The sequence below is a fragment of the Fusarium fujikuroi genome, chromosome FFUJ_chr03 (genome assembly GCF_900079805.1).
Source record: "Fusarium fujikuroi IMI 58289 draft genome, chromosome FFUJ_chr03".
Lineage (NCBI taxonomy): Eukaryota > Fungi > Ascomycota > Sordariomycetes > Hypocreales > Nectriaceae > Fusarium > Fusarium fujikuroi.
In genome coordinates this window covers 2,482,318-2,508,182 of record NC_036624.1, presented here as the reverse complement: position 1 = coordinate 2,508,182, position 25,865 = coordinate 2,482,318, and the positions used below count along the sequence as shown (strand labels likewise).

Sequence of the window (25,865 nt, the reverse complement as noted above, 5' to 3'; positions counted from 1 at the left end):
GACCAGGATTGAGTGTCGGTTACCAGCATGCATTCTCTTGCACATGGAAGTCAGTGATAGTCTTCTGACTCAGATGAAAACCGAATGTGTCCATTGACTGCCGCTAATCGCAAGAGGCTCAGCGACTTGGTGGAGGCAAGAACGAGTATCTGGCCGTAGCGGGGAAATCAATTGATGTGTCCTGGGGCCAGCGGGAGTTTCTGTGAGAAACTGGGCCAATAAGAAAAAGTTCCCGTTGTTATTCGTACGGGAAGAATAAGGTGCATTCTGCACCGTTAGCTATCCGGAAACTTACATGCTGCGGGCAAGATGAAAGGGTAAAAGGGTGCAGGACAGGCGTCCGAGTCTGATTACAGTACAGGCAGCGGTGTACATCCAATTGAGTACATTTTCTAATGAGAAGAAAGAAGCAAAGGTTAGAAAGCCACAAAGAGTCTGCAGGGTATTCTGTCATATTTGACGAGTATCTTGTGTGTGGGAGCTCATGCTCCGCCTGGGTGCAGTCGACTCATTACCAGCAGACTACGCAGCCAACGCAGGTCCAATCTCAAGGCATGCGACGACTGTTTGCTGTGCCTTGTATTGGCAATGACGATGCAGGATCATCTTGCGGGCTGGCGGCGCGTGGGAGCGACCGTCGCGTTGAGGAAGTAAGCCTGGAACAGAGGACCCATGTAGATGAATCTTGGTTACTCTTTGTAGCACTGTTAGTTGTTGCTGGTAGTCATTGTTGATCTTGATCGTGGCGATAGAATATGCATTGGTGATCGCTGTTTGGATCACGTAGACATGTACCGTTTTCTCGCTTTTCGAAAGTTGACAGATGATCTATCTGTTGTATCAATTATCATTTCTTCAGTATATCCGAATCGGATCCTTGCAGCTAGCAGCATTTTCAGATCGATAGCTTCTTCCCATAAGGTCGGGCTGAACTCAGTATAGGCGCGCAATAGCGTCTGAGGCGCCCGTCATGCTACTGTGATGGTCCCCAGCAAGTCTGTAATACCATGCAAGCGTTCGTCATCGGCTCCTCATTAAGACGAGATGCTTAAGGAGATGTGCTGTGTAACCAACAGATGACGGATTTGCTTTTTTGCTGCTAATGCCATGGCCAACACATCGAATGGGGGTTGCGCACTGGGTGGCCAGCCACGCCTGTCCAAACCCGATACGGCAAACGTTGCAGAAAGATTCTCGTTGCTTTGGGGCGGTGTCGAGATTTTGTTGCAGTCGCGAGCTGAAGAAAGTGAGAGCTGACAGATGAGAAACAAGGATGATGAGGGTATGAGGTTGACGCGAAATATCGGTCAACTTGCCAAGACAAGATGGACTCTGTTTCAGCTGAAACCTGAGGCATCGCCTTCGTGGGCAGTCGTGACTTCCATTCCTTCCATTGTATATCAGTCAGGTGAAGTTGACTTGAGCCTCATTCATTACCTTAAAGGTACGACATGGAAAGCACTTGCCCTTGAGGTGTGTTGAGTCTAAAGATCAAGCACATGACCCAAGCGTCTAGCGTTTGTCGCGCTACCAACATACTTAGTACCTAGTACCTAACGTCAATCTTGAATACTTAGCTACCCTAGGTATCTGCCTCTCGGCTGTCAGATTAACGAGGTCCTTAACCAACTTATTAAGCGTCTCATCTCCTATAAGACCCATAGGCTGGAGGCGATCGGACGCCTCGAAATCTATTATGAAAATATCCTGATTCCATAATTGAACCGATCAGTTGAATTATGTATCATCTTCCCTCTTTTCTCCTTAAGCCCCACCTCCACTCTCTCCACCTTTATATCCTTATTAGGTGCCTACATACCTAAGGAGGTTTGGGTATGGAACCTGTGTGGGTTTAGTCGACCATATTGAGAGATTGTATTATTATTTTTTAGTGTTATTTTGATCATTCATTTGATTCATATTCCGGGTCTGTCTCCTGGCTCTTGACTCCTAACCACCTGACTCCCTCGCTATGTTGAACTATCATGGGAAGGATATCTGCATTTATTATTGGGTACATCTGCAACGTCGTCTCACGGATCTTATACGCGAGCCTCTCACCAGCCTCCTTGCTCGCCCTGTGTAAGATGGAGAAAACCTCACAACAAGCAAGGCATGTCATTGCTGTGAACCTCCTAATAAAACATGCATCGCGTATATCGTTACTTCGTGTTTCCGGACTGGAGCCCTTGTCAGCCTTCCTCCAGTCTATCCTTGCTCTTCTCCACAAGTTCGCATGTGAGCGATACACGGATGACACGGGCCATTGAATGTTTACAGTACAGTTCGTCAACACCAGCTTATTATTTGCCGAAGTGATCTTGTTAGTTATTTATAGTCAAAACGCTAATCGAGACGATGTGAGCTGAGGATCAGAGTTCCTAGCTCCATTCTTGAAAGGAACAATCGCTCAGATGATGATCCTTGTACTGTTGCTACGACAGTGCCGAGGTATTCTCCAGTGACGCAACTCATTATTACCTAGCATGTTCGTCTCCGAAGATGATTGACCTAAGGGCTCAGCAGAGCAAGGGTCGGATGATCCGTTATGGGTGTGCTATCATCTCTGATTTTGGGTCTGGCCCGCATCTTGATGCAATGTTCAGATTTTTCTTGACCTCAATGTAAGGGAGCTTTACGATTGACTCAATCTTGATTGACTCGTTATTTCTTCCTAGTTGCCGACTTGTCGTCACCGAGTCACAAAGCACTGAACAGTCCCATGTGTCGCTGCAACGAGACCCAAAGTATCTAGCCACAGGATAAACCGCTCTCCCCGCTGTGCTGTCACACAATCCAAGCCCAGCTGGCTACTGCACGCAGATGCGATGCAGGCACGTTGAACTTAGTACCAGGGGTTCACGCATAAAGAAGCCTTGTAGGCTCGTTCATATGCATCCTCAACGGGAACACAACCAACACAATTCAAATTGAACACGTGCTGTTGCATCGGGCATGCTCTGGTCATTGCTTGTTTCCGAGGGTGTATTCGGTAGAAATCAACTCTTTGGGTTTAGCACTGGGACCCTGACTTTGTATGTTATGAGCAATTGAAACGATTCAAATAGTGTCACAATTTTTCTTTTTTAAAAAAAAAAAAATCTTTTGTTCCGGAGTTCTGCAGCTGGTACGGAGTACATTATTGGAACTGTAGACTGGGGAACGTAGCTGCTATCTGCCAGTTCACGACCCGAAGTTATAGAGCTCTCATTACTCGACAATATGGTGATACGCTCCTCGTATGAGCGACACTATAATTTGGTCCCAATGCCACCTTGTGACATCGTGCCGGTTCCTGGGAACGATTCATCGCCAGAGAATTTCCTGCGTTCTGGGTCAGCATATAACCAATTCGGTATTTGTCGCGAGAATGGAGGGTATTGTTAACTCACCAGCCTCGCTCCTCCCCAGACGTCAAGAAACCACAATCGCTATCGATTTCGCACTGCCACTCCCCTACTGGGCTAAGATCGCTTATGGGTGGGCGAGATTCGTCTATGTTTATGTGTTTGTCAATATCCCGCCGCCAATGTTGGTCACTTGATATCCACTACCGAGCAAACTTACTGGGGCCCAACGTCGTAGTTCTCTTCGGGCCTGGGCCTCGCCGGCGGTACGTGCTCAGTCCACATGTAAAGGCGTGGAAATCCTCTTCCTCGACAGCCTTGGGGATACGTCCTGTAAGGATACGGCCCAGGGTAATGACGACTGCAGCATGTGTGCATAATACCACAGCACGGTGTCCCTCTGCGTCGCAGCGCTCGATGATGGCCCGTACAGCTGCTGCAACTCGCCCATATAAGTCATTGATTGTTTCGCCTTTTCTAGAGGGCGTTATTGCAGACGAATAGTCCTCGTCGAATGCTGGAAATAGCTCCTTGAGTCGCTTGGAAGGGGCGGGGACTGGATGGTCGAAAGGTGCTGCCCCAAAGAACTCGCCTATTCCATGTTCTGGGCGTATTCTGGCGGCCGCGGAGCCTCGGATACCTGGTTGGTCGTTGAGTTGCTGCTGCTTGAGCTCAATGAATGGTGTTATCGTTTGCAGGCATCGATAATACGGACTTGAGTATACAGCATCGATGGGAGGATCCAGGGTCATGAGATGTTTACCCATCTCTTTTGATTGTGAGACCCCGTGAGACGTCAAGGCCGGGTCCGCGGGGATGCCTGTTGGCGATCGTATGAACCCAGTGTACACGCCAGTGAGAGGATCGACACTCCATCCAGAACGGAACTATACTCGGAGCCAGTTCATCAATACCAGAACGGAGAAATCTATGGCCGGGACAGTCGAGGCTGATCGGAACTTACTCCGTGACGAGTGACGTATATGACCTCGAGTGGCATTTTCCTTGTTAATGCCTTTCCTATGTTATTTGAGTTATTGGGTGGTGTTAGGCGTCGTTGTGAGTTCTCCGTCACGAAGTTGTGAGGTTCGAGCTATGGATGATGACCTCGGGACCTCGGCGCTCGGTAGGCCACATGCCCGGCCCCACATTCCCGTTCAGCCATCCAAGACCGGCCGGCCGAGAGGTCGGAGCCGTTGACACCACGGAACAACCAGTTCTCGATAGGATGAGAGCCTGTGATGGTAGGAACGGGAAATTTTGTAATAAGCCGCCCAAAAGTCCACATGTCGGAGAGTTTGAATCCGATTCTTCAGCGACTTAGAGGGGACGACCAATTTAGCGTCAGGCTAATAGGCTACCACCCGCTGCATTTCGTCCGGCCCAATCCTGGAGCAAGCTATTGATCATTACTAGCTTCGAATGATGCATAGATGCATGATAGTGTCTATTTGTTGAAGAATTTCCGATATTCTTGCCGGTCCAACCTTTCTTTTGGCGCCTTTAGCCAGAAGAAGGGCACGACTGGTGGGCTAGCTCCGTCAAATTATTGACGGACTAGTAAAGAAGAAGAGGTTAGGCAGAGATCTGTCGCGACTGGAGTCTGACGACATTATTCGCGAAATGTAGCGAAAGAGTTTTATCCTAGTCAAATCGGATATCAACACACCCATAGGTTTGTATTGGGGACTGGCAGTAGTATACTTACCATAAAACCCACAGTTGACGGTCAGAAACCTCCTTGAAGAAACAATTGGATCAAGAAAGGTATAGGGTAAGTCAGCTTGCGACAATAAGATTACACTGATATGGCCCAAGTGGCTCACGTCAGCCATCAGGCATACCAGTGGCTTACATGAATCCTCGCGATGCCTTCACTTCATTTCACTTCACTTCACTTCACTCGAAGTGATCAACTCTTTCAACAGTATTTCGCAATCAAAAGTCTCGTGATATATAATTTTCAATCGGGAAATAATGGGACAAGAACGTTCCGGAGCCTCTCAGTGCTCAACGAATCCCAGCCTATCTACTCAAAAGGGACCCTCAGCCATCAAGAAGAAGGTCACCCGCCGCGATCCCGAGAAGAGGCGTCTACAGAACCGCTTAGCTCAGCAGGCATACCGTGAGTTGAACCAGGATGGGAACCAATTTCTCTTAAATAAGCCGCCTGGGTACTTTGCTGCTTGTGGCTGACATGATCCATTTCAGGGGAAAAGCAGCGGAAGCGCATACAGGAGCTAGAGCGCCGTGCAGCTGAGCAGGGAGCTGCATTACAAGAAAGCAATGACAGGTCCCTCGTTCACGTGGAGAATCCCGTAGCAGGGCTTACTTCAGCACCTGTCAGTGAAATACTCGTAGACGCTGAAACTATCGATCCTTCAACACTCCATCCTCATACCGGAAACTCGCTATCACAGGCGACGACGGATGTAGGCACGTGGGGTGCCAGCCTCATATTTGAAGACTTCGACCAATGGATTTCCGAAAACCCCATATACGATGAGTACACAACACCGGTGCTGTTCTTCAACTGTGGTTGTCCTACACTTCACATTCCCAACCATTCCAGAGAGATCCTTCTTCCTGTTATCCCAGATCCATACAAAAACAATCTTCAGATCGACATCATATGTATTATCAGCGCTATGCTCGAGAACTGTCTCTCACTTGGGATAACGAGATCGATGTACTGTTCTGACGATGCCATCTCACCATTCTACAGGGCCCAGGTGGACTCGGATCCTAATCCTGAAGCCATCATCACATCTGTCCAGCGTGGATCCCGTACCCTGCATTTCGATCTCCGCCCTACACGAAAGCAGGTTGTTGCTAACCACCATCCATTCATCGATGTGATTCCCTTCAAGGATATCAGGGACAACATCATCGAGAAGATGAACGACATGGATGAGGATGAGTTCTTCCATGATTCACTTAATCACTTGACTTGTTGGGGAGGCGTTGCAGGTGCACATACTGGAACCCCCTGGGACTCAAGAAGTTGGGAGGCAACGGAAGAGTTCATACTCAAGTGGTCGGACATCGTAGGGGGTGACGAAGGCGAATTGGCGAGGAACTCACGGTGGTGGAGATCACATCGTGGTGAACGGATAGTGACCGAAATGTTCTAACCTCGACGCGAGATTTCGAGAAGCGTACCAAGGTGTCTGCAGATGTTGGTTTCGAATCTACGTTCATTGTATTTGACTGTCTAGACATATATGCACAACGTCGTTCAATATGCTTGATGCGCTGAAATGCATGCCACCATCGTGGCAAAAGGACTGCCACGGTAAAGAGAACGCCGTGATCTACCATAACGCCATTAAGAACAAGAAGGCGAGCAGTCCCCTCCAAATAAACACCTATCCGTTTAGCCAAGCCCCAAGACGCCTTGAGGAAAAGAAGAATATAAAAAAAGTCCCAACATATTCGTAAAACATTCTGCTGTATATTGTCGCGCATTCACTTAATATACCATATTCAAGGCCTACATGACAGCGCATGAGCCCAGGGTGCGTGCCCTCCGACGGCCGGTAGGACCGAAACCAGCATCCTCTTCGTCTAAATGGAGGGCCTGGGCTTCTCTGGCTCGACGCCTGCGTCTTCGGTAGCCTGCACCTGTTATGCCTGCTTCTTCTGTGGCTTGCATGTAGTCTGCCCATTTTCTCTCCAGGCGACCGGCGGACGCAAGATCACCACGCAGGACTCGCTTCTGATGCTCATCAACGGTCATCTGGAAGCCATAGAAGCACTTAAGCCCTATCATCTCGGTTGGGTAGCTCACTCGGCCAGGTTGGCCTGATACAGCTTTGACTTGTGTGTTGCGGAAGAGGACCTCACGGACACCTGTCCAGGTCACGTTTTGACAATCGTAAACGACCATTTGGAGGGACAGTCTCGGTCGTGTTCCCGTTTCGATAGATCGTTGAGAGCGTTTCATGACCATTGCGGCTGCTTCGGCGAGGACAAGGTCGCTGACTCGAGTGTTGTCAAGGTCGACGTTCTGAAGGTTCGTGCAGGTTTGCATAACCGGAATCATCCCAGTGTCGCCCAAGTTTTCGCAGTAGCTAAGAGAGAGATGCTCTATCGAAGATGCACAAGGAGCTTTGGCAAGATGCTCTGACAGGATAGAATTGGTGAGGTTTTCGAGGTCCTCGAGTTCGAGGTGTGTCAACCGAGGTGTGGAAGCGAGAATGGACTCGAGAGCGTCGTCATTCAACAGCTTGCAGCCTGAGAGCTGCAGACCCTCAAGGTCAGGCACAAGATGACCGATCGCCTTCACGCCTGCATCTGTGAGTCGGACACAGCGGCTCAAGTCGAGGTGACGAAGTTTGCGGGCTGGCACAATGGGCCGTTCAGACAGGATATCGATTTCAGGCTCGACACCGTGCATCATAATCTGGAGGGCCTCGTCATTGAGTTCGGCACACCCGCTCAGAACCAACCTCTCCAGGTTGTTTGTGTTGAAAATAGCCTCGGCAGTCGCCACATTGTCGAATCCTCCAACTTCACCGGCCCGAAGATCCCTCAATCTCGGGCAAGCCTCTACAACTGCCTTGACGCCTCGAGCATCAACCCTGCCGCACCAGGAAATATTGAAGGTCTCAAGCTGAGGGCAGGACTCGGCAATGATCTTGCAGGATGTGTTTGAGACCGCAGTCAGCCCCGTGAGATTGAGGCTAACAAGCTTCTCGTTGTTACGTAGCAAGCTATGCAGCGTGCTCTTTTGGAAATTTTGGCAACCTTCCAGGGTTGCGTTCATGAGGTTCTTGCATGCCTTTACAATGACCTCGGTGCGTTTGTAGTGTTCGACCTGCACGCAGCCTCGTAGGTTGAGATCCTTGATGAAGGGACCAGCCGCAACAATAATCCTGGCGAGAGATTCGGCTGGAATCTCGCGATAGAATTCCGAAGCATCAAGGGACGTCCACAGCTGACCGTCAAAGCAGGCCTTGTAAAAGGCCTTGGATACTCGAGATGCCTGGACGAGTTCTCTTGGCTGGAAGAAAGAGAAGATGTGAATCTGAAGCTCATTGGGCATCTTGTCCCAAAAACGGAATGGTTGCTTCTGAATAGGCTTTACGCCAGGTCGGGTTCGAATCTGTACGTCCTGCTTAGACCGAAACTCGGGTGGGAGAGGGGCGGTCCCAGGAGTGGTGGTTGGAGTCGCATTTTCGACCCTACGAATGGCCAAAAAATCATCAGGAGTGTCGAACGGAAACTCCCCTGAAGATTGGGGGGTTGAGCTCAAAGCGCTGGGTAGACCAAGAGGCGAGGGCTGTGGGGTCGATGAGCGGGCGCTGTAGGGGGTCTGAGGTGGTCCAGTGGCCGCAAGACTGACACACGAGAGAGTGCTTCGAGTGCTGTAAGGACTCCCGCGGCTTCCAACCGACCTGGAGCGACGCAGACCACTCAATGAAGGCGTTGAAGATATTCGCTGGATTCGCTGGATCAGACGGTGTCGGCTCTTGCCCTTGACCGGCATGTCCGGCGCTGGCGCAGTGGATACGCCTTCTGGGCCCGGGTTCGGGCTCAGGCTCGGGCTCGGAGCGCCGGGTGTTATCTCGTGGACCTCCATGACAAGAAATTCCAATTGTGTTGGAGGCGTGCTTGTATGTTCTTGTACTGTATAGAGCGCGAGATGTGTGCTATCACAGATGTGGTATGAAAGAGACAGACGGAATAACACCTGCTGCGAACAATTGAAGATGATTGTCTGATTCAAGTCGGTCGGTTGATAGTGGGGGCGGCTTGGGGCCTTGGTCGCTGGTCGCTTACAGCTAATGCAGGGTCCTTTATTTCATCGCTGGCGGAGGAAGGATGTATATCGATAGGAGCCGGGAGTAAAACTGATGGACGAGAGTAGGAGAATGGTGAAATAAGAAAAGAAACAAGTTTCAAAGTAAGAGAAAAAAAAATGTCGCGAAGAAGGACGGCAGAAGAAATAAGCAGGGTCCAATGTTCTGCTGGGAAACCGAGGGGATCAGCAGACAAACGGGGGATTCGGAGAGGGTGGTGGGGGGTGGTCAGCGGGGCCGTTTCGTCGTACTGGGCTTCTACTTGAAGCGAGGAAGCTTTCCAATAGGATCGAGTCTTGTTTTCTAGTTGAAGTTGGAGAACAGGGCACATGCCCGTGAGGAGATGAACATGACCGTGGGTATGAGGTGATCACCAGAGGAGAGAGAGGGAAAGGAGAGGGATGGGAACACAAAATAAGAAAAGAATGCAACAAGGCACGTCGCAGGCAGTTGAGGCTTTAGTCCAGAGATGGATGCTCTAGAACATTACCCGTCAGTTCAATAGTTACATCCACATACTGTCTAGATCCCATAGAGTTTTGGAGTACCAACTCAACCCAACCTCTACAGTCCATACACTCAGTACCTTACAGTATAGTACACGACACACTACCCACCTACCTATGTATGTAGGTGCAGTTGGTCGGTTGAGGACCCTTCGTTCCCGGGCTCTGGGCCATGCTATGCCACGCTAACCCCCCCACTATTCTCTTCTTATCGTGCGGGCTACGGCGAGGCGATCGGCTTTACGCGACTCTTTCTGGTGGGGTGGCTCGGATGGCGGAATTCTGGGCGCTATATCTTGTATCGATGTGGTAGTCAATGTTGTAGCCTTTCGGCGAACCCTGGTTGGAATGAGACCCTGAGACCTACATCGTGGGCAAACACAAAGCTACCTTACTCAGAGCAAAAGCGCAAACATAAGCAAAAGCAAAAGGAGCCAAGTCCTCTTGAGCAGTACGTACTGAGGTACCCAGTTAGACAAGCCCGGATTCTGAGTGCCAGAGACCCAACGGGACGGTGATCCGGAACACAAGCCAATCACTACCACTATTCTCTTCCCTGTCGCTTTCTTCAGGGGCTTTTTGAGGGTCTTGTTGGCGTGCAGCTCTCCTCACCCTCTCGCCCATCCTTTATGCATCCTAGGCATCTCACCCGAGCCAAACCAAACCCGGGGACGAGAAACAAGTCAGTTTCTCTCGTGTGTCCGCGTGGCACATTTTATCTCTCGCTGAGTACCCTTTTTTTTTTTTTAAATAACACTGAGGCCCACTGACTTCTCATGATAAGACTTTGAGTGTGGCTCTGATATGATTTGATCGATTGACTTTCGTATCAGTCATAACCCTGGGGCGAGCTGTTCTATGTACCAGGTGTGAACTTGATCAACTTTTAGCAGTACATATAATAGAGCAGAGGCACAAAAGACCCATCATTACTCCAAAGGGTTACCCGCCGTTTCTCACCACATGTATGTATGTATGTACCTTGCCTCTGACTACTGCACGTCGAGCCCACGATGCCAAAACGTCCCTGACTCAAGGGTCCAGCCTCTTTGAGCTGACTGCTTGCCCCGGACCCAACCATGAGGAGTCAACTTTCTCCGCATGTCCCTAGGTTGGTTCTGGAAGGCGGTCAGAACAAATGGATGGCAACTGAGGGAATATTTGCAGGTACACGAGGTACTAAAGGCACTCTCAACAAAATACATACTTACATAGATTAGCCTGTACATTTTTCCAATAGTTAATTATACATCCTAGACATCTTTCTCATCTAGACTATCTCTACTAACCTACACCTACTAAGTAACTACCTAGGTACTAACTTTATGTGCTGATGGATTCAACGTCTCTGTCTTGTTTCTTTCCTCTTTCAGCTTCGTCTCTGGAAGCCTGGGGAAGAGCCCAGGAAGAATGCTCTGCCCCTCATCTTCCAAGACCCCGCGCTGTTCGGGCTGTTATCGCCCGATTTCTTATCGGTGCGATTTGGAGGCATCAGGTTCAGAATTTACTCTACCTTATAGGGTGGGTGTCTCGTCACGATACACTTTGGGACCTTGTTGCAAACGAAGGTTAATGCGGTTGTGTCAAAATGCGCAGTATCTTAGATCGCCCATGTGCCTCTTGGTAGGGCTGGTAATGCACCATTGAGGTCACCAGGTGTCATTTCTGCCCGTCCGTCTCAGGTTGAGAGATAACACTGCGGTGATCATCTGTTGTCGTGATAGGATATCTAGGTCGTCTATCAAAGACATGGCAATCGATGCAATATTCTTCATGCGCGGCGTCTTGCCAGTCAGTGTCGCGTGGTTGCAGACCCCGGTATTGTGTGTGCCGTGCCATACAAGACATGACTGTTGGCCTGACCTCTTGAGCTGATCGTCTGACTCGGTCATACATGAAAATGCCGATGGTGTAGGTATGGAAGTCAAGCAAGTTGTTCTAACGACGGCCAACATTTGCAGCGAGACACAGAAACAACCCTTTTTCTGGTGAGCCAGATTACCTCGGATTATCGAAGCCATATAATACCCAGTACCGCTGAAACAGTTTCACCCGTTTTACATCGCAACCAATCCAAGCAAAAACATCAGATAGGCAATAAGCTTAGGTTTGGCACCCTTAGTAGCCATTGTGAACTCTGTGCAAAGAGACATACAACCTCTTTTTGTCTCCATCGCACATTTGTCTAGGGGGAGCTGCCGTCGTGAACACGATTCCGTTCAAGAGGCTCACGGATGCTTGGCATGATATTTGGACACGTCCATTGGCGGGGAATATCTCATCTCTCTATAAGAGCTCCTCTCCACGTAGACCTCAAAACCAAAGGAAACCATAAGGTTCTGGGATTATATGCTTTTTCGCCTCTGCCGCTTTACTGTGGTGTGGCTTGGAGAGAGCTGCTTGGTTGATGCGTAAATCAAGTGGCATCTTCGCTGTCTTGAAGGTGATAGACCTACGAACAACATCTATCTGTCAATCAGCATGGATCCAATGTGAATTAAGGTTTGTGCAAGACATGGAATCTTGGTTCTCGGTCACCCTGGGTAACAAGGGGTGGTATTCTTGGTTATAAGGTGCTGGTCCCTTGATTCAAATGCCTCTTGCATTGACTTGGCCCTTGGTGCGCAGCAGAGCCAAATTTCATTTCTCTTTTCCCCACGTCTCGATTCCTTCTTCATTGCTAGGAGTAACTAAGCTCTAAGGTATGGTTGATGACTTCAGTGAGAGATTGAAGATCTGCTGTACTGGATCCCCAATGGGAATAAACCTGCAAGCAAGATTGTGGCGAACGAATTGATTGTCTCATATGAAAACAACTCCAATTAAAAGCCCGTAGTCTGGTTTGTTTAGAAGCCGACACTCAACGCGTTCGTGCATCTAGAAATACGATCTCATCTGACATTCAGATTGTGTTGAAGCCAAAGAAATAGGAAAAAGGATGCTGGCGTCATTTGCCTGGCAGTAAATGTAGCTCAATACTGTACAGACAATGTCACAACGGTTAGAAAGCTTGAGCTTGAGCTTGTTAGGTACTGCCTATGTACGATTGCCATCCTCCATCCAATGGATGCTGCCTGTATCTTGGGGGTCTTCCAGGGTCAAGCAAGCACTAAGTATCTACCAGCAACCACTGGGCTCCCAATCAGATTGTCTGATGACTTCACAAGTCTTGTCTTGGGAGCAGCCTATGATAACGACGCAAATCCCGTCCCCTTCATGCTCCTCAACATCAATCTCTCAGGCTCTTCTGAAAGCTCCTATCTCGACAGTCAAAACTTTCTCTTAGTGGTAACAAGTTTTTAAACGTGCACCACCAACGTTAACCTATTTCCTTACCTATAATTTTCCATCCCCTGCGGTACACGCTCAATTCGCCCTCTCGGCATTTCCTTCGACTCACGCTGACCGGGCTGCTTTCTTTGTGTTTTGGGTCACAAGCCAAGACATAGCCCTGACAATACGGCCCCATCCCCGGTCTCGTCCGTCGTCACCCTTCAAGGCCCAATCTTGGAATATCGATAATTCAAATTATACCCATACGCATCTTGGTCTATCATCTATCCATTCTTTTGTCTTCTTTTTCTTTTGGATAAACGAATCCCTCTCCTATCTGACGGCTGGTTTCAAGTTTTCATTCGATTTCCAGGCAATCGAGCCAACCGAGATTTCCTGCTCAACCCCGCCATCCTGAGAGCAGACCTCGTAACCCTTCCATCACGACTTGACCTGTGGTTTTGGCCTCTGCTTGACCGACTCCAACTATGCTACAGATGCATGGGGGACAAAATGATCATGGTACTACCTGCAACCTGCCACTACTCTTGGTCTGTGTCCTCCTGTCAGCTAACCAGGGTTTCTTGACACAGGAGCCGACAATCACACTGGGGATGATGAACGTGGACGAGAGAAGCTGCCAATGCCCCTCTCGTTGCCAAAGAACCGTAGTACGGGAAATTTGGCTGCCGCAAGGAACTCGCCAACGCAAGATCGAAGCAGAGCACGCATGTCCCTGGATGCGTCCGCGGCCGCGGCCGCTGCCGCTGACCTTGAAGCTATCGCCAGGTATGTCGAGTGAAATCATGCGTCACGGAGCCCAGCTGTGGCGCCCACCCCTCGGCCGCTTCCTTGCTGACCACCATATCAACTCCAGGTCTCCCATCATGACCGATCACGAGCATGGCCTAGGCCTGTCCGGCCTCCGACGAATTAGACAAACACGCCCACCATCCAGGAACCCTACTTTACCAGGATCCCGAGCATCTTCGCGAAGCCCATCCGTTGCCGCCCTGTCTCGTTCCACTTCGATGAGTGCGATGGCCGCCAGCACCGGCAACTTGTCGCTCACTGGTGGTCCATCAAATCCCAGCTTCTCCGACGACCTTTCTCGCTTCCCCTCCGAGTCTTTGCATTCTTTCTCGTTCGCCAATCAGTCCGAGGACTTTTTGCACAACCGACAAAATGCCCTCAAACGGTCCGTTGAGTTCATGAAGGACCACATGGGTCTTCCTATGAACTCGTCGCAGGCTGCTCTTGCAAGTGCCCAGGCAAGAGTAAGTGGTGATGTCGAGACACAGAACATGCTTGACCTACTCGCGCAGGCACAGCTAATTAGGGCTCCAAACTTGCCAAACCCCGACGATTCTTACGCCCCGGCTCCTCTGACCGGTCCTGCTGAGGTCCAGGAAAATGTCTTCGACAAGAATTTTGATCCTCGAGCATCCAGTACAGATCTCATCAGTCCTCGCCAGTCCTCGCCACCACCTCGACGGTCAAGGGTTGGGACTACAAGAAGATCCATTCCACTCGAGCCAGCAGCCCATGAGACTACCCACGTTCAGGATCAATCAACTACAGCTGCTGCTAGTGGAGGTGGCACTTCAGGCTCGAAACCTGCCCCAGTCCGTCCGACGCTGAGCCTAAAGCGAACAATGACAGATATAACGGCCGTGTCGGCTCAAGATAAGCTTATAGATACAGTTTCGCAGCCTTTCTTAACTGGCCAGCCCATATATCAAGAACCATTAAACTCTCCATCCTTGACTCAACTCCCCAGCGCCACAGCGACCAGTTTCCCCACCCAGTTAGGCCCTTCTGTACATGGACACACAAACCGCTGGGTACCCGCTGCTCAGGCGATCTTTACAACAGAAGTCAAGCCTCCATGGACCATTATTGCAGCAAACGATCTCGCCTGCCTGGTGTTTGGCGTTACAAAAGCTGAGGTGCGCAAGATGGGCATCTTGGAAGTTGTACAGGAGGAGAGAAGGTCATGGCTGGAACGAAAACTCTTGAAACAAGCAGATGATGAGCTTAGTGAAAGCCAACCGCCCTCGGGCCAAACAACACCTGCAGCTTCAGCAGCTTCGGCACTGCTTAATGGGAGATCTGGAATAACAGCCCAGCTCCTAAGCAAGCCAAATTCGAGGACACAGCCACGAAGTTACACACAAAGACGTGCGCAGACGGTTCACAGCGGCGACCCAAGTCCCCCCAAAACCCGGGGCGGCGGGCATAATCAGACGAATTCCTCTAGAGGAGTGCTGTTATGCGGAGACGTGGTCCCCATTCAGAAACGCAACGGTGCGACCGGTTCTGCTAGTCTGTGGGTCAAAGAGAAGAAGGTCGGGTTGATCTGGGTTTTGGAAGAGATTCATGAGGACGTCGCCTACATTACATTGGACGAGGACGGCATCGTTCAACAGGTCACTGGATCTACTGCTCCCATCTGGGGGTTCGAGTCAATCCCTCCTGGATTTGATATAGCGAGACTCGTTCCACGGATTCCCCGTCAAGGGATTGACCCCAACACAGGAGAAATCGACTTTGCTCAGGTTTCGAGGCGGAGATACTTCACCTGTCCTCATTCTCCCCAAGTCAACGTGCCTTGCACAGTTGAGCAAACCCGTGGCAAGCTAGAGCTTCGTGTCTCGACGTTCCCTCACATGGCTGGAATTGTCGTGGTAGAGCCAGAAACCCTTAAGATTCGAAGCTCAAACGCAGCCTTTTGCGGTGCACTCTTCGGATTCGAAAAGGCTGATGGCATGTCGATAAATGCACTAATTCCAGAATTCGACAACATCCTGAGGTCACTGATAGAAGAGGATGGTATACAACTCCTCGACGGTATGGTTGTTCCTGAACATCGTTTCAGGAAAGCTTCGGCTTTCCTGGCCTTGAAAGAGCACAGGCCTGACGCTGCATCTGCTTTCCTCCATCCCGCTGGATTAAGCGCCAAACATCGTGACGGATCCGATCTGAAGGTTGACGTCCAGATGCGTGTAGTCAAGAGTGAAAAGAAGACCGTTGTGATGAACGAGACTGTTTTCGAAGGCAGCGATGAGGACAACGCAACCGGAGACGAAGCCTTCGAAGTGACCCATTCAGAAATAGTGTATGCTTTGTGGATTACTTACTCTCGCCATCTCCACGGCACTCAGCCTCACCTCGGGCTCGAAACCCCTACCCGGGCTGGAGCTTTAACTCCTCTCCACCAGCCATCACCTGGACAGACCCCTGCACATACGCCTCTTGAGATTGCTTCAGATGACGAGGGGCCTCGAAAGAATGTGCTGATTGCTGCAAGTTCACTGTCCAAGCATTTAAAGGATGCTGCCATGAATGCTGCTGCTAAGATCACGGGGCAGCAACCAAAGCCCAAGCCTGAAGAGGCCACCCCAGTTCCCAAGGTCGTCGAGCCTCCCCATAAGAAAACGATCAACGACTATGTGATATTGGAGGAAATGGGCCAGGGTGCGTATGGCCAAGTGAAGCTAGCCAGGCACAAACAAACCGGTAAGAAGATTGTGCTCAAGTACGTTACCAAGCGACGTATTCTTGTCGATACGTGGACTAGAGACCGAAAGCTGGGCACTGTGCCCCTGGAAGTTCATGTCTTGGAGTACCTTCGCAAACCTGAGCTACTTCATCCCAACATCGTCGAGATGCAGGGATTCTTTGAGGATGACGTGAACTACTATATCGAGATGATTCCTCATGGTTTGCCAGGCATGGATCTCTTTGACTACATCGAACTCCGAACCAACATGGACGAGTCTGAATGCCGCAGCATTTTCGTGCAAGTAGCCAATGCGATTCACCACCTCCACACCAAGGCTCGTGTAGTACATCGCGACATCAAGGATGAAAATGTAATCCTTGATGGAGAAGGTAACATCAAACTTATCGACTTTGGGAGTGCTGCATACATCAAGAGCGGTCCATTCGATGTCTTCGTAGGAACAATCGGTTAGTAACTCCGCCTAGAGACATGTCATCATTTGCTGACTTGCTACCAGATTACGCCGCTCCTGAAGTTCTCGCTGGCAAGCCTTATCGGGGCACAGAGCAAGACGTTTGGGCACTGGGTATTCTCCTCTACACCATTATCTACAAGGAGAATCCATTCTACAGTATTGACGAGATCATGGATCGTGACCTGCGAATACCTTATATTCTGAGCGAGGAGAGTATCGACCTCATTCGATGCATGCTGGATCGAGATGTCGCTAAACGATACGATATCAACCAGGTGCTGGAGCATCCTTGGTGCCAGGCTGCTGTTGAAGAATGAAACCCGATATCATTCGGGCCCCATAAAAACAATACATCGTTATCAAGCCTGGTCAACGGGAAAGGAAACCTTTGACCCGTCACCTGGTGCCTCATTTGGTTACAATACCCCTTTTGGAAAGTCAGAGCCTTCTCATTTCCCCTTGTTTTATGCGTTAGAGATGATTGACACGGAGCGACTCAACGAAGATAGAAGAAACACACGATACCTAGTTGGATACCAGGTGCAATGCTGGGAAGGACAGGCGAATTCTTTTTTGGAACCTCCGGCGTGAAGGATATAATGGCCGGACCCTTGAAGAGCGGAGTAAATAGGACACGGAGTTGTTCTTTGGCTGTTGATTTTGCGAAACCTGCGGATAGAAGCGAAAGATAAAGGATGTATTTTGTCCTCAACTCCATAAACAATCCAAGTTAGACACACTCTTCATATTCAACTGTATATATCTCGCAGATATCATCCAGGAAATGAGTTGTTTGGTGATAATTCCCAGTTCAGTTGGCCCGACCAACTGGCAAACCTCCTTTGACTCTAAATGTCTAGATCATGAGCATCCTAACGATAACTCAACTCAGGGTTCGCTCTGAAGTTGCAGCGACATCGGCATTCGGGTACAGGGCACTCAACGTGTCTGGCAAACCACTGGCGGGCGTGGTCCAGATGCAAGACGTGTTCGCACCGGAGACAAAATGTAGGAAACTGACCAGCCATCTTAGACTCGCTCTTCTCTTCTGGCTTGTCGGAACGAGGGACGCCCACAATCTCGAGACAGACTATACAACGCGGGAGGTGTCGACCGCAGTTGGGACAACTCACACCCGCATTGATGCTCGTCGCGAGAAGTGGATTTCGAGACTCGAGAGCCGATGCTGCTGGCGCAGAAGAGGCGCCTCCGATATGCGGTGTCTGGTTGGCATTGTTCGCGAGTGATGTCTCAGCGTCGCAGAAAACACAGCGGAGGGCAACTTGGCGGGATGGTGGTTTCAATTTGGGGATACCGTCCCGTTTCGATCGCTTCGTTGACTCGACATCAAACTTTGTGCGCTGGAAGAAGAGTTTATGGCGCTGAAGATGGGCCCGATAAGTGTTGCGCCAGGCTCGACAGCGAATGTCGTCTATGTACCTCGGTGCACAAATGGACAGCACGAGGGTCGCTGTCTGAACGTCATGAAACTTTTGTATGTAGCGGGAAAAAATATCAACCATGGGTTCCGTGATACCTGTGAGGACGATGCCTTCTATATCTCCATCTGCTATTGCCAAGGTGATCTGCTCGTTGAGCCACTGTGTGAGCTGGTCATCGTCAAAATTCCGGATTGCAACGTAAACTCGGTCAGAAAGGGGAAGAGATAGCTGGTTGGCTATAGCCGTCCAGTCACCTGTAGCAATCAGTGACGATATGGCTCGGAGGTAAGGGTCGGTTTTGGAAGCAACAGCTTCATCAAAATCGAGCTGTTCCTTGTTCTTGGCGGGCGTGCTGTCGCCGCTACCCATAAGCTGTAGGGCCAAAGACACAAACAAGAGTTCAGGGTGTGCAGTGCTGGCTTTCTTAAGGATCTGTATGGCTTCCTTATGATCCCCTGTAAATAAAGCACGAGCAGCGGCCATGGTATGAATGGTGGTGGGGTACTCAGGATCTGCCTTTCGATTGCGACCTTTTGGGTCATGCTTTTCAGAATCACCCCAGCCGCAGATTTCGAGGCATAGCTGACGATGCGCTGGCCACTTGGTAGCTGCTCCGTTGAACTTGGGAAGATGATTCTTTTTGCAGAAACTTGCAATGGTACGTTCCCATGTTGCGCGATCAGGAGGCGTTGCGCCAGGAGGTAGTCGAGTAGAAGGATCACGGCCTATGGCAAGGTCAGCTGGGGTCTGCGCTATTTCCGCTTCCAGCTATTCACCAAGATTATTTGTCCATATTGAGTGAACACCAACGTAGCTGAGGTCAATATTTGAGAGTACCATGCCTCCGTCATCAGCATTATCCTCAGCAGCTTAAAAATGTTAGTATGCCGTGAGAGAGAGTAATATCCGGATACTTACTCGCCACCCAGTCCCAGATATATTTTACCCACGGATCGTCTGCCACAATGTCTCTGTTTGCTACTGCGTCGAATAGGTATTTCTCTTTGGCACGTAACAACATATTGTGATCAAGTACGTTCTGTGCTTCTCGGGGGAGACCTTCAGCCTCGGCTAATGAAGCCAACAATGCATCGTGGATTTCCCGGCATGAACCCAAGCTATCGGAAGCTAGGGACATCTCACTGGTCTCGCTTTCGACGATCTTTGTGTCACCAGCACGTGGCTTTATGCCCTTTGGAGCTTGGAACTCGTCTCTTACGAAGGCGCGCAAGACTCTTATCTTAGCTGCGACGGCAGAAGCTTTGTGAAAGGCCTCGGGCAGTGGCCTCGTGGTTGCCCCAATGTCCTCTATAACCACTGAAGTCATGTTATTTGCCTTCAGTAAGGTCTCCGTATCTGCCCGGACATTTGCACTCTCTGGTCCGAATAATGGCACTTCTGACAAAGCTTCTTCGATAAGAAGAGGTCCTAATATGTGAGGAGCTTGGGATGGTTCAAACTGCATCATGCTGTGGTATGGGGCGCCCTCTGCATGGGGTTAGACATGTCCAAACCATTGGGGATCAGCTTGAATTACCTTCGAGACCGCGATGCGGTGCTTTCCATGGTACAAGTTTGTAAACATGATCTGATGTTTGCGATGGTTGTTCGAGGATTTCAAAGTTTCCATTGGCTCGTAGAACGAGGAGCCGTGGACGAAGGACGGGCGAGCTCAATGTTACCCAGTCAAAAGCAACAATTCGATCATTCTTCCTTGATGTTTCGACATATGAAACGTCCATCTCATAAGACTTTTGGACTTGGAGAAGTTCCGGGTTGCTAGACCCAGAAGATGGGGCCTCTTTATTGGTGTTTAAGACCTTGAGTTGTCCTGTGCGAGATAGCACAGCAAGCAAACCACGATGATCACGACAATATCGAAGTGATCGAACAAGGGAATACTTTCCCTCGGCCAAGAAAGGGTCAGAATCGGTCTCGATGACTCGGTCAAGACGCAATGCTCCACCCCACGGGAGTTCATCCTCCTCAATTGCTTGCATGTATGCATGGGAAGCCACAGGTCGAGATGTCGCTCGACGGTCCCAGATCATTACTCCAGGGTGGTCCAGGGCAGACGAAGCAAAGTAGTTCTGATCAGCATAGTCGATTGTAAGATTGTTGTTGCACTTTGTTTGAAATGTGACAATGCTTGAAGGGTCTGATGAGAAGAAATATACGTCAGTTTGCGCAAGAAATCCTTTTCATCTCCGAAACCTACCTCGAAGGTCATGTATTCGAAGACCCTGAGCCTTAATGCCCACAACAAGAGTTTGGGGGCTGTCTTCGAAGAATTTGATGCTTGACACAGAGACACTAGGTTCAAGACGGGTTTTTGGTTCAGCAATATTTGTTGCATCCGAAGGAAACCCTTTTGTGTTCTTGTCTATTGAAGACAGTCGACTGACATCCCAGATGTGGAGACATTGATCCATTCGCACTCTGTCCAGGCCAACTGCTAACAATCCGGTTGTGTTGAAAGCGACAGCTTGACAAGTACGAGACATCTTGAGGCCCAGCTCCACGTATGCATTAGATCCATCGTCGATCCTGAGCAAATTCACGATGCCACTACCGGTACCAACGGCAAGAAGACCGGGATTGGTTGGCGACCAATCGTAGGTTGTGAGGGGAGGAAAGTCATCGTGGCGGGCGAGTTTCTGATAGTCGAACTTCCCAGCTCTTGCGTGACCAGTTGGTTCGTAGACCTGAACAACGCGGTGCTGAAGGTTGATATGAATGAAGTTATCGTATGAAGGGTTGGACGACCATTTGACGAGCCCAGGTTCAGGGCGATCCATGATGAAGGAGAATTAGCCCAGTGGCGGGCTTTTTACATAGGCATCAATCCGTGTTTCGGTCTCCTGGTGATTGATTTTTATCTTGAATGAATCTCCAAGAAAAGAGGTTGGCGGTGACTCTAGCTCAGAGATGATTTCTGGCGATGGATGAGTCGAAAGACAAAGTTCCGTGCCAGACTCTTGGCAACGGCTTGATAATAAATTTTACAAAGAACTTTGTTGATATCAGAGCTTTCCCTTTAGGTATTTAGATGCTACAGACATCAAAGGAAAACGTTCTTGATATGTAAAGAAGATAGTGATTGGTATTGGATTCGATGGTGTCGAGCTTAGATGATGAACCTCTCTCTGCCAGGCAGGCGCCTCCTGGCCTCTCAGGAACACAGAGCACCTTCCCTCCCCCACAAGCCCGAGCGTCCGACGCTACCCCGAATTAAGACGTGCCTGATAAGATACCGCAAGTCCCCGCTTAGGAAAAGTAAGGTAGGAGTAAAAAAAAAGTTGACCATCTTGTATGGACTTCTTTAGTGCCTATGATTCAACCTTTACCTGGAATATCTTTTGAACATTCTTTTCGTAATCCCACCTCCTTTTCGCTTCATAATCCTCGCACGAGCTCTATATAGTCGCCATGGGGCAAAAGAGAGAATACTCGGAGATTGGGTCTCCTGAGCCTCACAACCGTCCATCATTCAACGTTGCGAAGAAACACAAGTCGAGCAAGTCAAAGCATCGTCCGAACGAGGGAACTTCAACATGGGCCAAGAAGCGAACGCGCACTATCGAGCGACTTCTGAAACGGAACCAAGAACTTCCCGCCAACGTGCGCAATGATCTCGAGCGAGAGCTGGGCGCTCTCAAGGCGACAGTCTCAGACAAGAGCTTCCAGAAGCTACGAAGTGCTATGATATCGAAATATCACATGGTCCGGTTCTTTGGTAAGACCTTCTCTGGGCGTCATTCTCCGCTCGTAAAGAATGCTAACAAGGCGCGACTCAGAACGAAAGAAAGCATCGCGATTAGCAAAACAGCTGCGCAAAAAGATTGAAGAGACCGAATCTACAGAAACGGGCGAGATCGAGGCATTGGAGCGTGACTTGCATGTTGCCGAAGTAGATGAGGCGTACACACAACACTTTCCCCATGCTGAACCCTACATCAGCCTGTACACCAGCGCCAAGTCAGAGAAGGAAGATGAGGATAGAGATGATGACAAGCTTGACTACACACCACTCAAGCATAGGGGTCTACTACATACAGAGCGACCCCCAATTTGGTCGGAAATTGAACAGGCGATGAAGGATGGCCCCTACGCGTTGCGAAACTTAAGAGAGAGACGGCCAACTGAGCTTACACAAGAAGCACAGTCAGAGCGCCGCCAGAAAAATGCAACGATCACAGATGGTGCTCCCAATGCGCAGCCAAAACCACAGGCCGCGAAGGAAAAACCTGCACCTTTCATCAAGGTCAAGGGGAAAGCTGCTTCTGCTCCAAAGAACCGCAGAGAACGCAGATTACAAGAGCGTCAGGCTGCACAGCCAGTCGTCAAGAGTGACGGCGATGATAGCGACGAGGGTGGTTTCTTTGAAGAGGATTAAGTACGCCGTGGGGAGGAGGTTAGAAGGGTGTTGGTTAGAGAGAGTTTTTCATATTGCATCAGGTGTTGGTAGATACCCTGCGACGCTGATGGGTCGGCCATTGTTGGACCTATCTAGAGCATAACCGACACAATCAATCAAGCATTGTCAAGTTCGGGTTTTCAGAGCCTGGTTCTGTCTCAGGTCAGGTCAGGTCCTCCCTCTGTGTGTTTCGATCGGCGCGCCTCCACTATAGTTGGCCAGAAAAATAGACCCCTCACAGCCACTTATCACCACGTTCACCACCTCACCACCTCACCAACTCCATGATCACATTGTAAGCGTATCCCTCTTGAAATGATGCGGATTGATTGCGCATTTGACATGCATAGTAACCCAATCAATTCGGAAATAGCAGTTAAAATCGGTCAATCTAAGCTGTACTGCCGATGAGGCCTGGTTGCCTTGTTGGGAGCCTACTGTATGTACTTCGCTTTTGCGATATTCCATAAGGCATCCATTCTTCACTACCTCAAGGCTTCGCCAGGTCATGAATCACAGCTATAAATTCCAGGCCCAGCTCTCCACCTTTCTTCCTTTGCTTCATGTAATTCGAGCTCCTCACCTCCCCCCATCTTCTCATCTCATCGTTTGTCATTTCATCACACTCCGCCTAACTACTGCATCGACCAAAAACACACCCAAAGCACAATGGCGTTTCACAGCCATTCAACTGTCCGTGGTGGTATCCCTTGGGATGAGCTCATAAAGTTCGCTGAGGAGAAAAAAGCCGAAGAAGCAAAGACGGGCCATCCTGCGCAGCTTAACAAGCAGCAGATCACCGCTATCTCACAACTCATCGAGCTTGTTCATGAGATTGAAGTGGAAGACTTCTGGGTCGCCGACTTGAATCGTGAGTTTCCCCGCCAAACATGAACGTCATCTTTCATACCAAGCTCCTAACCATGATCATTTGCAAGAGTACTGTCAGCAGAACAAAATCCCAACTCCTCAGTTCACTCAAGAGACCTTCAGTCAGCAAGTCTATGGGATGCCTTTTCCTCGATCTCGTGTCTTCTGTAATCTTCCTTCTGAAAACACCAAGTTTCCCCAGGAAGGCCGTGGCTACGAGACTGGTCAACAGGTTCCGACTTTCAAAAGGGTTCAAAAAGCTAAAAACTTTGCTGCCATGCATGCACTCAGATACCTCCGCATGGAAGAGCCGGCACCTCGAGGCAGCAAGAGAGCCCCTCCAAGTACACAAGAGTCTCCTGCGCATGCTAGGATCAAGACAGAGGAAGACAACTCGGATGGCGGTGTCTTCATGGCTACACCTTTTCGTTCAGGCGATCACAGCGTCCCAACTAGTACCCCTCTGGCTTCTGCCACCACCCAGGGCCCTACCGTTCGTGAGCGTGTCGCTGGTCTCGGCGAGCGCATGGGCTTCGGTATTCCCGAGTACTATATCGAGCAAGACAACGAGAAAGAAGATACTTGGAAAGGGCGTCCTATTTTCAGGCATGATGGGCGGATTCCGGAGGACATGGGCGTTGTAGAAGGGATCGTGGGAAGACAGAAAGCCGAGATCTTGGTCGCGGAGAAGGTGCTTGAGTGGCTGGAGAAGGAAGAGAAGAACAGAGGCGACCAATATTCGAGCGTCATGGATTCGACCTCCTGAGTGGTGCTTTATGCCTCACTTTCACGGTCTTGCCACTTAGGCTCGAGGTTCAAAGAGACTTGAAACCCGCAATGGATATAAATTCAAAAAGCCAAGCTTATTAGGCTTGCTGCACCGAGGCTGGTCTAACTCTATTATTGATAGCCGATTTGTTATAGGCTCTTTTGCTCCTAAGTTGGCGATAGTGTGAATCGAGTTGACTAAAATGAAGATTCGACCAAGTGGATGTCGTTGAGTCATTGTAATAATTCTGTCTCCAGTGACGGTTACGTGCATCAAGATAGTCCTAGTATGCCGCCTCATCAAATTGTCTCTATAAACCAGACGCTTTTGGGATGATTTCTGATATCTACGAACCTCGGCGTCTACCACCCCTTCCTCCTCTTCCTCCACCCCGTCGAGGCCCCTTTCCAAGCGGAGGACTTATCTTCAAGCCAGCTGGTAGATCAGAAATCCACTGACCGTCTTGCCACAGTACCCCAACATCGACCTTGCGGCCCGTCACCAACTTGAAATACTTGGTGCTCAAAACCCCCTGCTCGTCGCCCTCCGTCAGCAACACTCCATTGTCACTCAGCCACCACTTCACGCCATCCTTCAAGCTTGCTTCAACGTCTATCTCGATAATCAGCTCTGCATCTTTACGCATCCCGCTAACGACGCCTTCCTCGGGCGTTCCAGTTGAACAGTGGACGTGATTACGACTCATGGGCATGAGGCCGCCGGACTCGACGATTTGTGGCCAAAAGTAAAAGAAGGATCCGTGAAGGACACGCTCAGGGACGTTACCGTCCTCTAGTGTGACGGGCGCCAGAAGAGCTGCTGACTCAAGCTTAATGGAGTGACCTTGGTTGGCACGGATGAGATAATCGGCTGGTGTGGTAGATTTGGTATCTAGGGAAGGGTTCTTGACGGGGTTGGGCTTGAGTGTAAACCGTTGCTTGTCGTTGGAAGTGACAATGGGCTGGATGTCGTCGAACGTGACCTTTAAAGATCGCAAAGGGCCCCAGGCGAGCTGCATGAGAGAATTAGCAAGTGTTGTTCGAAGGATGAATATTCAAGGCGGATTTAGGTCCCCCGTACCACAGCATCCAAGGGCGCGTAGCCTTCATCGTCGAGTTGAATGCCAGCATTAGCTGCTTGATGTCTCAAGAGCTTGGACAAGGCCTTCGACACCTGCACTTCTCTTCCATGGCCGCCGCCGCCGTCACCACCACCGCCTTTCCCTCGTCCCCTATCTCCTCTTGATCTTGGGGGCCTGATCTGCATCTTGTCCTCAACATCGAAATGAGCCTCGTCAGCCATGATGCCGTGTTTGCGTTGTGAAAATAAGGTGTGATGAGGTGGTTGATGTGCAGTGAAACAGTTCTGAGGTAGAAAACGTGGCTTGATGGAAGTCGAAAAGATGAGAGGGAAAATGCTTCTTTTTAATATTTTAGGTGTTGCGATAGAAGACATTA

General features: G+C 49.8%; 8 protein-coding genes; 4 read left to right on the top strand and 4 right to left on the bottom strand.

The window, feature by feature from the left end:
- Positions 1–3,251: 3,251 nt before the first annotated feature.
- Positions 3,252–4,347, bottom strand: FFUJ_02891 (related to transcription initiation factor; the record flags this gene model as incomplete). XM_023574676.1 has 4 exons in its annotated part: positions 3,252–3,324; positions 3,393–3,495; positions 3,568–4,234; positions 4,312–4,347. The coding sequence occupies 4 exons, from the start codon at positions 4,345–4,347 to the stop codon at positions 3,252–3,254; spliced, it is 879 nt and encodes a 292-aa protein (XP_023427988.1).
- Positions 4,348–5,324: 977 nt separating this feature from the next.
- Positions 5,325–6,481, top strand: FFUJ_02890 (uncharacterized protein; the record flags this gene model as incomplete). XM_023574675.1 has 2 exons in its annotated part: positions 5,325–5,472; positions 5,559–6,481. 2 exons carry the CDS (start codon positions 5,325–5,327, stop codon positions 6,479–6,481), a joined length of 1,071 nt encoding a protein of 356 aa, XP_023427987.1.
- A 359-nt stretch (positions 6,482–6,840) lies between these two features.
- FFUJ_02889 (related to F-box protein Fbl2) lies at positions 6,841–8,931 on the bottom strand (the record flags this gene model as incomplete). The annotated part of the gene is made up of 1 exon (XM_023574674.1): positions 6,841–8,931. One exon carries the CDS (start codon positions 8,929–8,931, stop codon positions 6,841–6,843), a length of 2,091 nt encoding a protein of 696 aa, XP_023427986.1.
- Positions 8,932–13,418: 4,487 nt separating this feature from the next.
- Positions 13,419–17,227, top strand: FFUJ_02888 (related to serine/threonine-protein kinase; the record flags this gene model as incomplete). XM_023574671.1 has 4 exons in its annotated part: positions 13,419–13,452; positions 13,524–13,719; positions 13,808–16,902; positions 16,953–17,227. 4 exons carry the CDS (start codon positions 13,419–13,421, stop codon positions 17,225–17,227), a joined length of 3,600 nt encoding a protein of 1,199 aa, XP_023427985.1.
- Positions 17,228–17,782: 555 nt separating this feature from the next.
- FFUJ_02887 (uncharacterized protein) lies at positions 17,783–21,150 on the bottom strand (the record flags this gene model as incomplete). XM_023574670.1 has 5 exons in its annotated part: positions 17,783–19,077; positions 19,129–19,221; positions 19,271–19,840; positions 19,890–20,510; positions 20,571–21,150. The coding sequence occupies 5 exons, from the start codon at positions 21,148–21,150 to the stop codon at positions 17,783–17,785; spliced, it is 3,159 nt and encodes a 1,052-aa protein (XP_023427984.1).
- Positions 21,151–21,781: 631 nt separating this feature from the next.
- FFUJ_02886 (related to rRNA-processing protein efg-1) lies at positions 21,782–22,748 on the top strand (the record flags this gene model as incomplete). XM_023574669.1 has 2 exons in its annotated part: positions 21,782–22,088; positions 22,150–22,748. The coding sequence occupies 2 exons, from the start codon at positions 21,782–21,784 to the stop codon at positions 22,746–22,748; spliced, it is 906 nt and encodes a 301-aa protein (XP_023427983.1).
- Positions 22,749–23,438: 690 nt separating this feature from the next.
- Positions 23,439–24,405, top strand: FFUJ_02885 (uncharacterized protein; the record flags this gene model as incomplete). XM_023574668.1 has 2 exons in its annotated part: positions 23,439–23,640; positions 23,708–24,405. The coding sequence occupies 2 exons, from the start codon at positions 23,439–23,441 to the stop codon at positions 24,403–24,405; spliced, it is 900 nt and encodes a 299-aa protein (XP_023427982.1).
- Positions 24,406–24,754: 349 nt separating this feature from the next.
- Positions 24,755–25,710, bottom strand: FFUJ_02884 (related to tRNA 2`-phosphotransferase; the record flags this gene model as incomplete). XM_023574667.1 has 2 exons in its annotated part: positions 24,755–25,420; positions 25,489–25,710. 2 exons carry the CDS (start codon positions 25,708–25,710, stop codon positions 24,755–24,757), a joined length of 888 nt encoding a protein of 295 aa, XP_023427981.1.
- Positions 25,711–25,865: the final 155 nt, after the last annotated feature.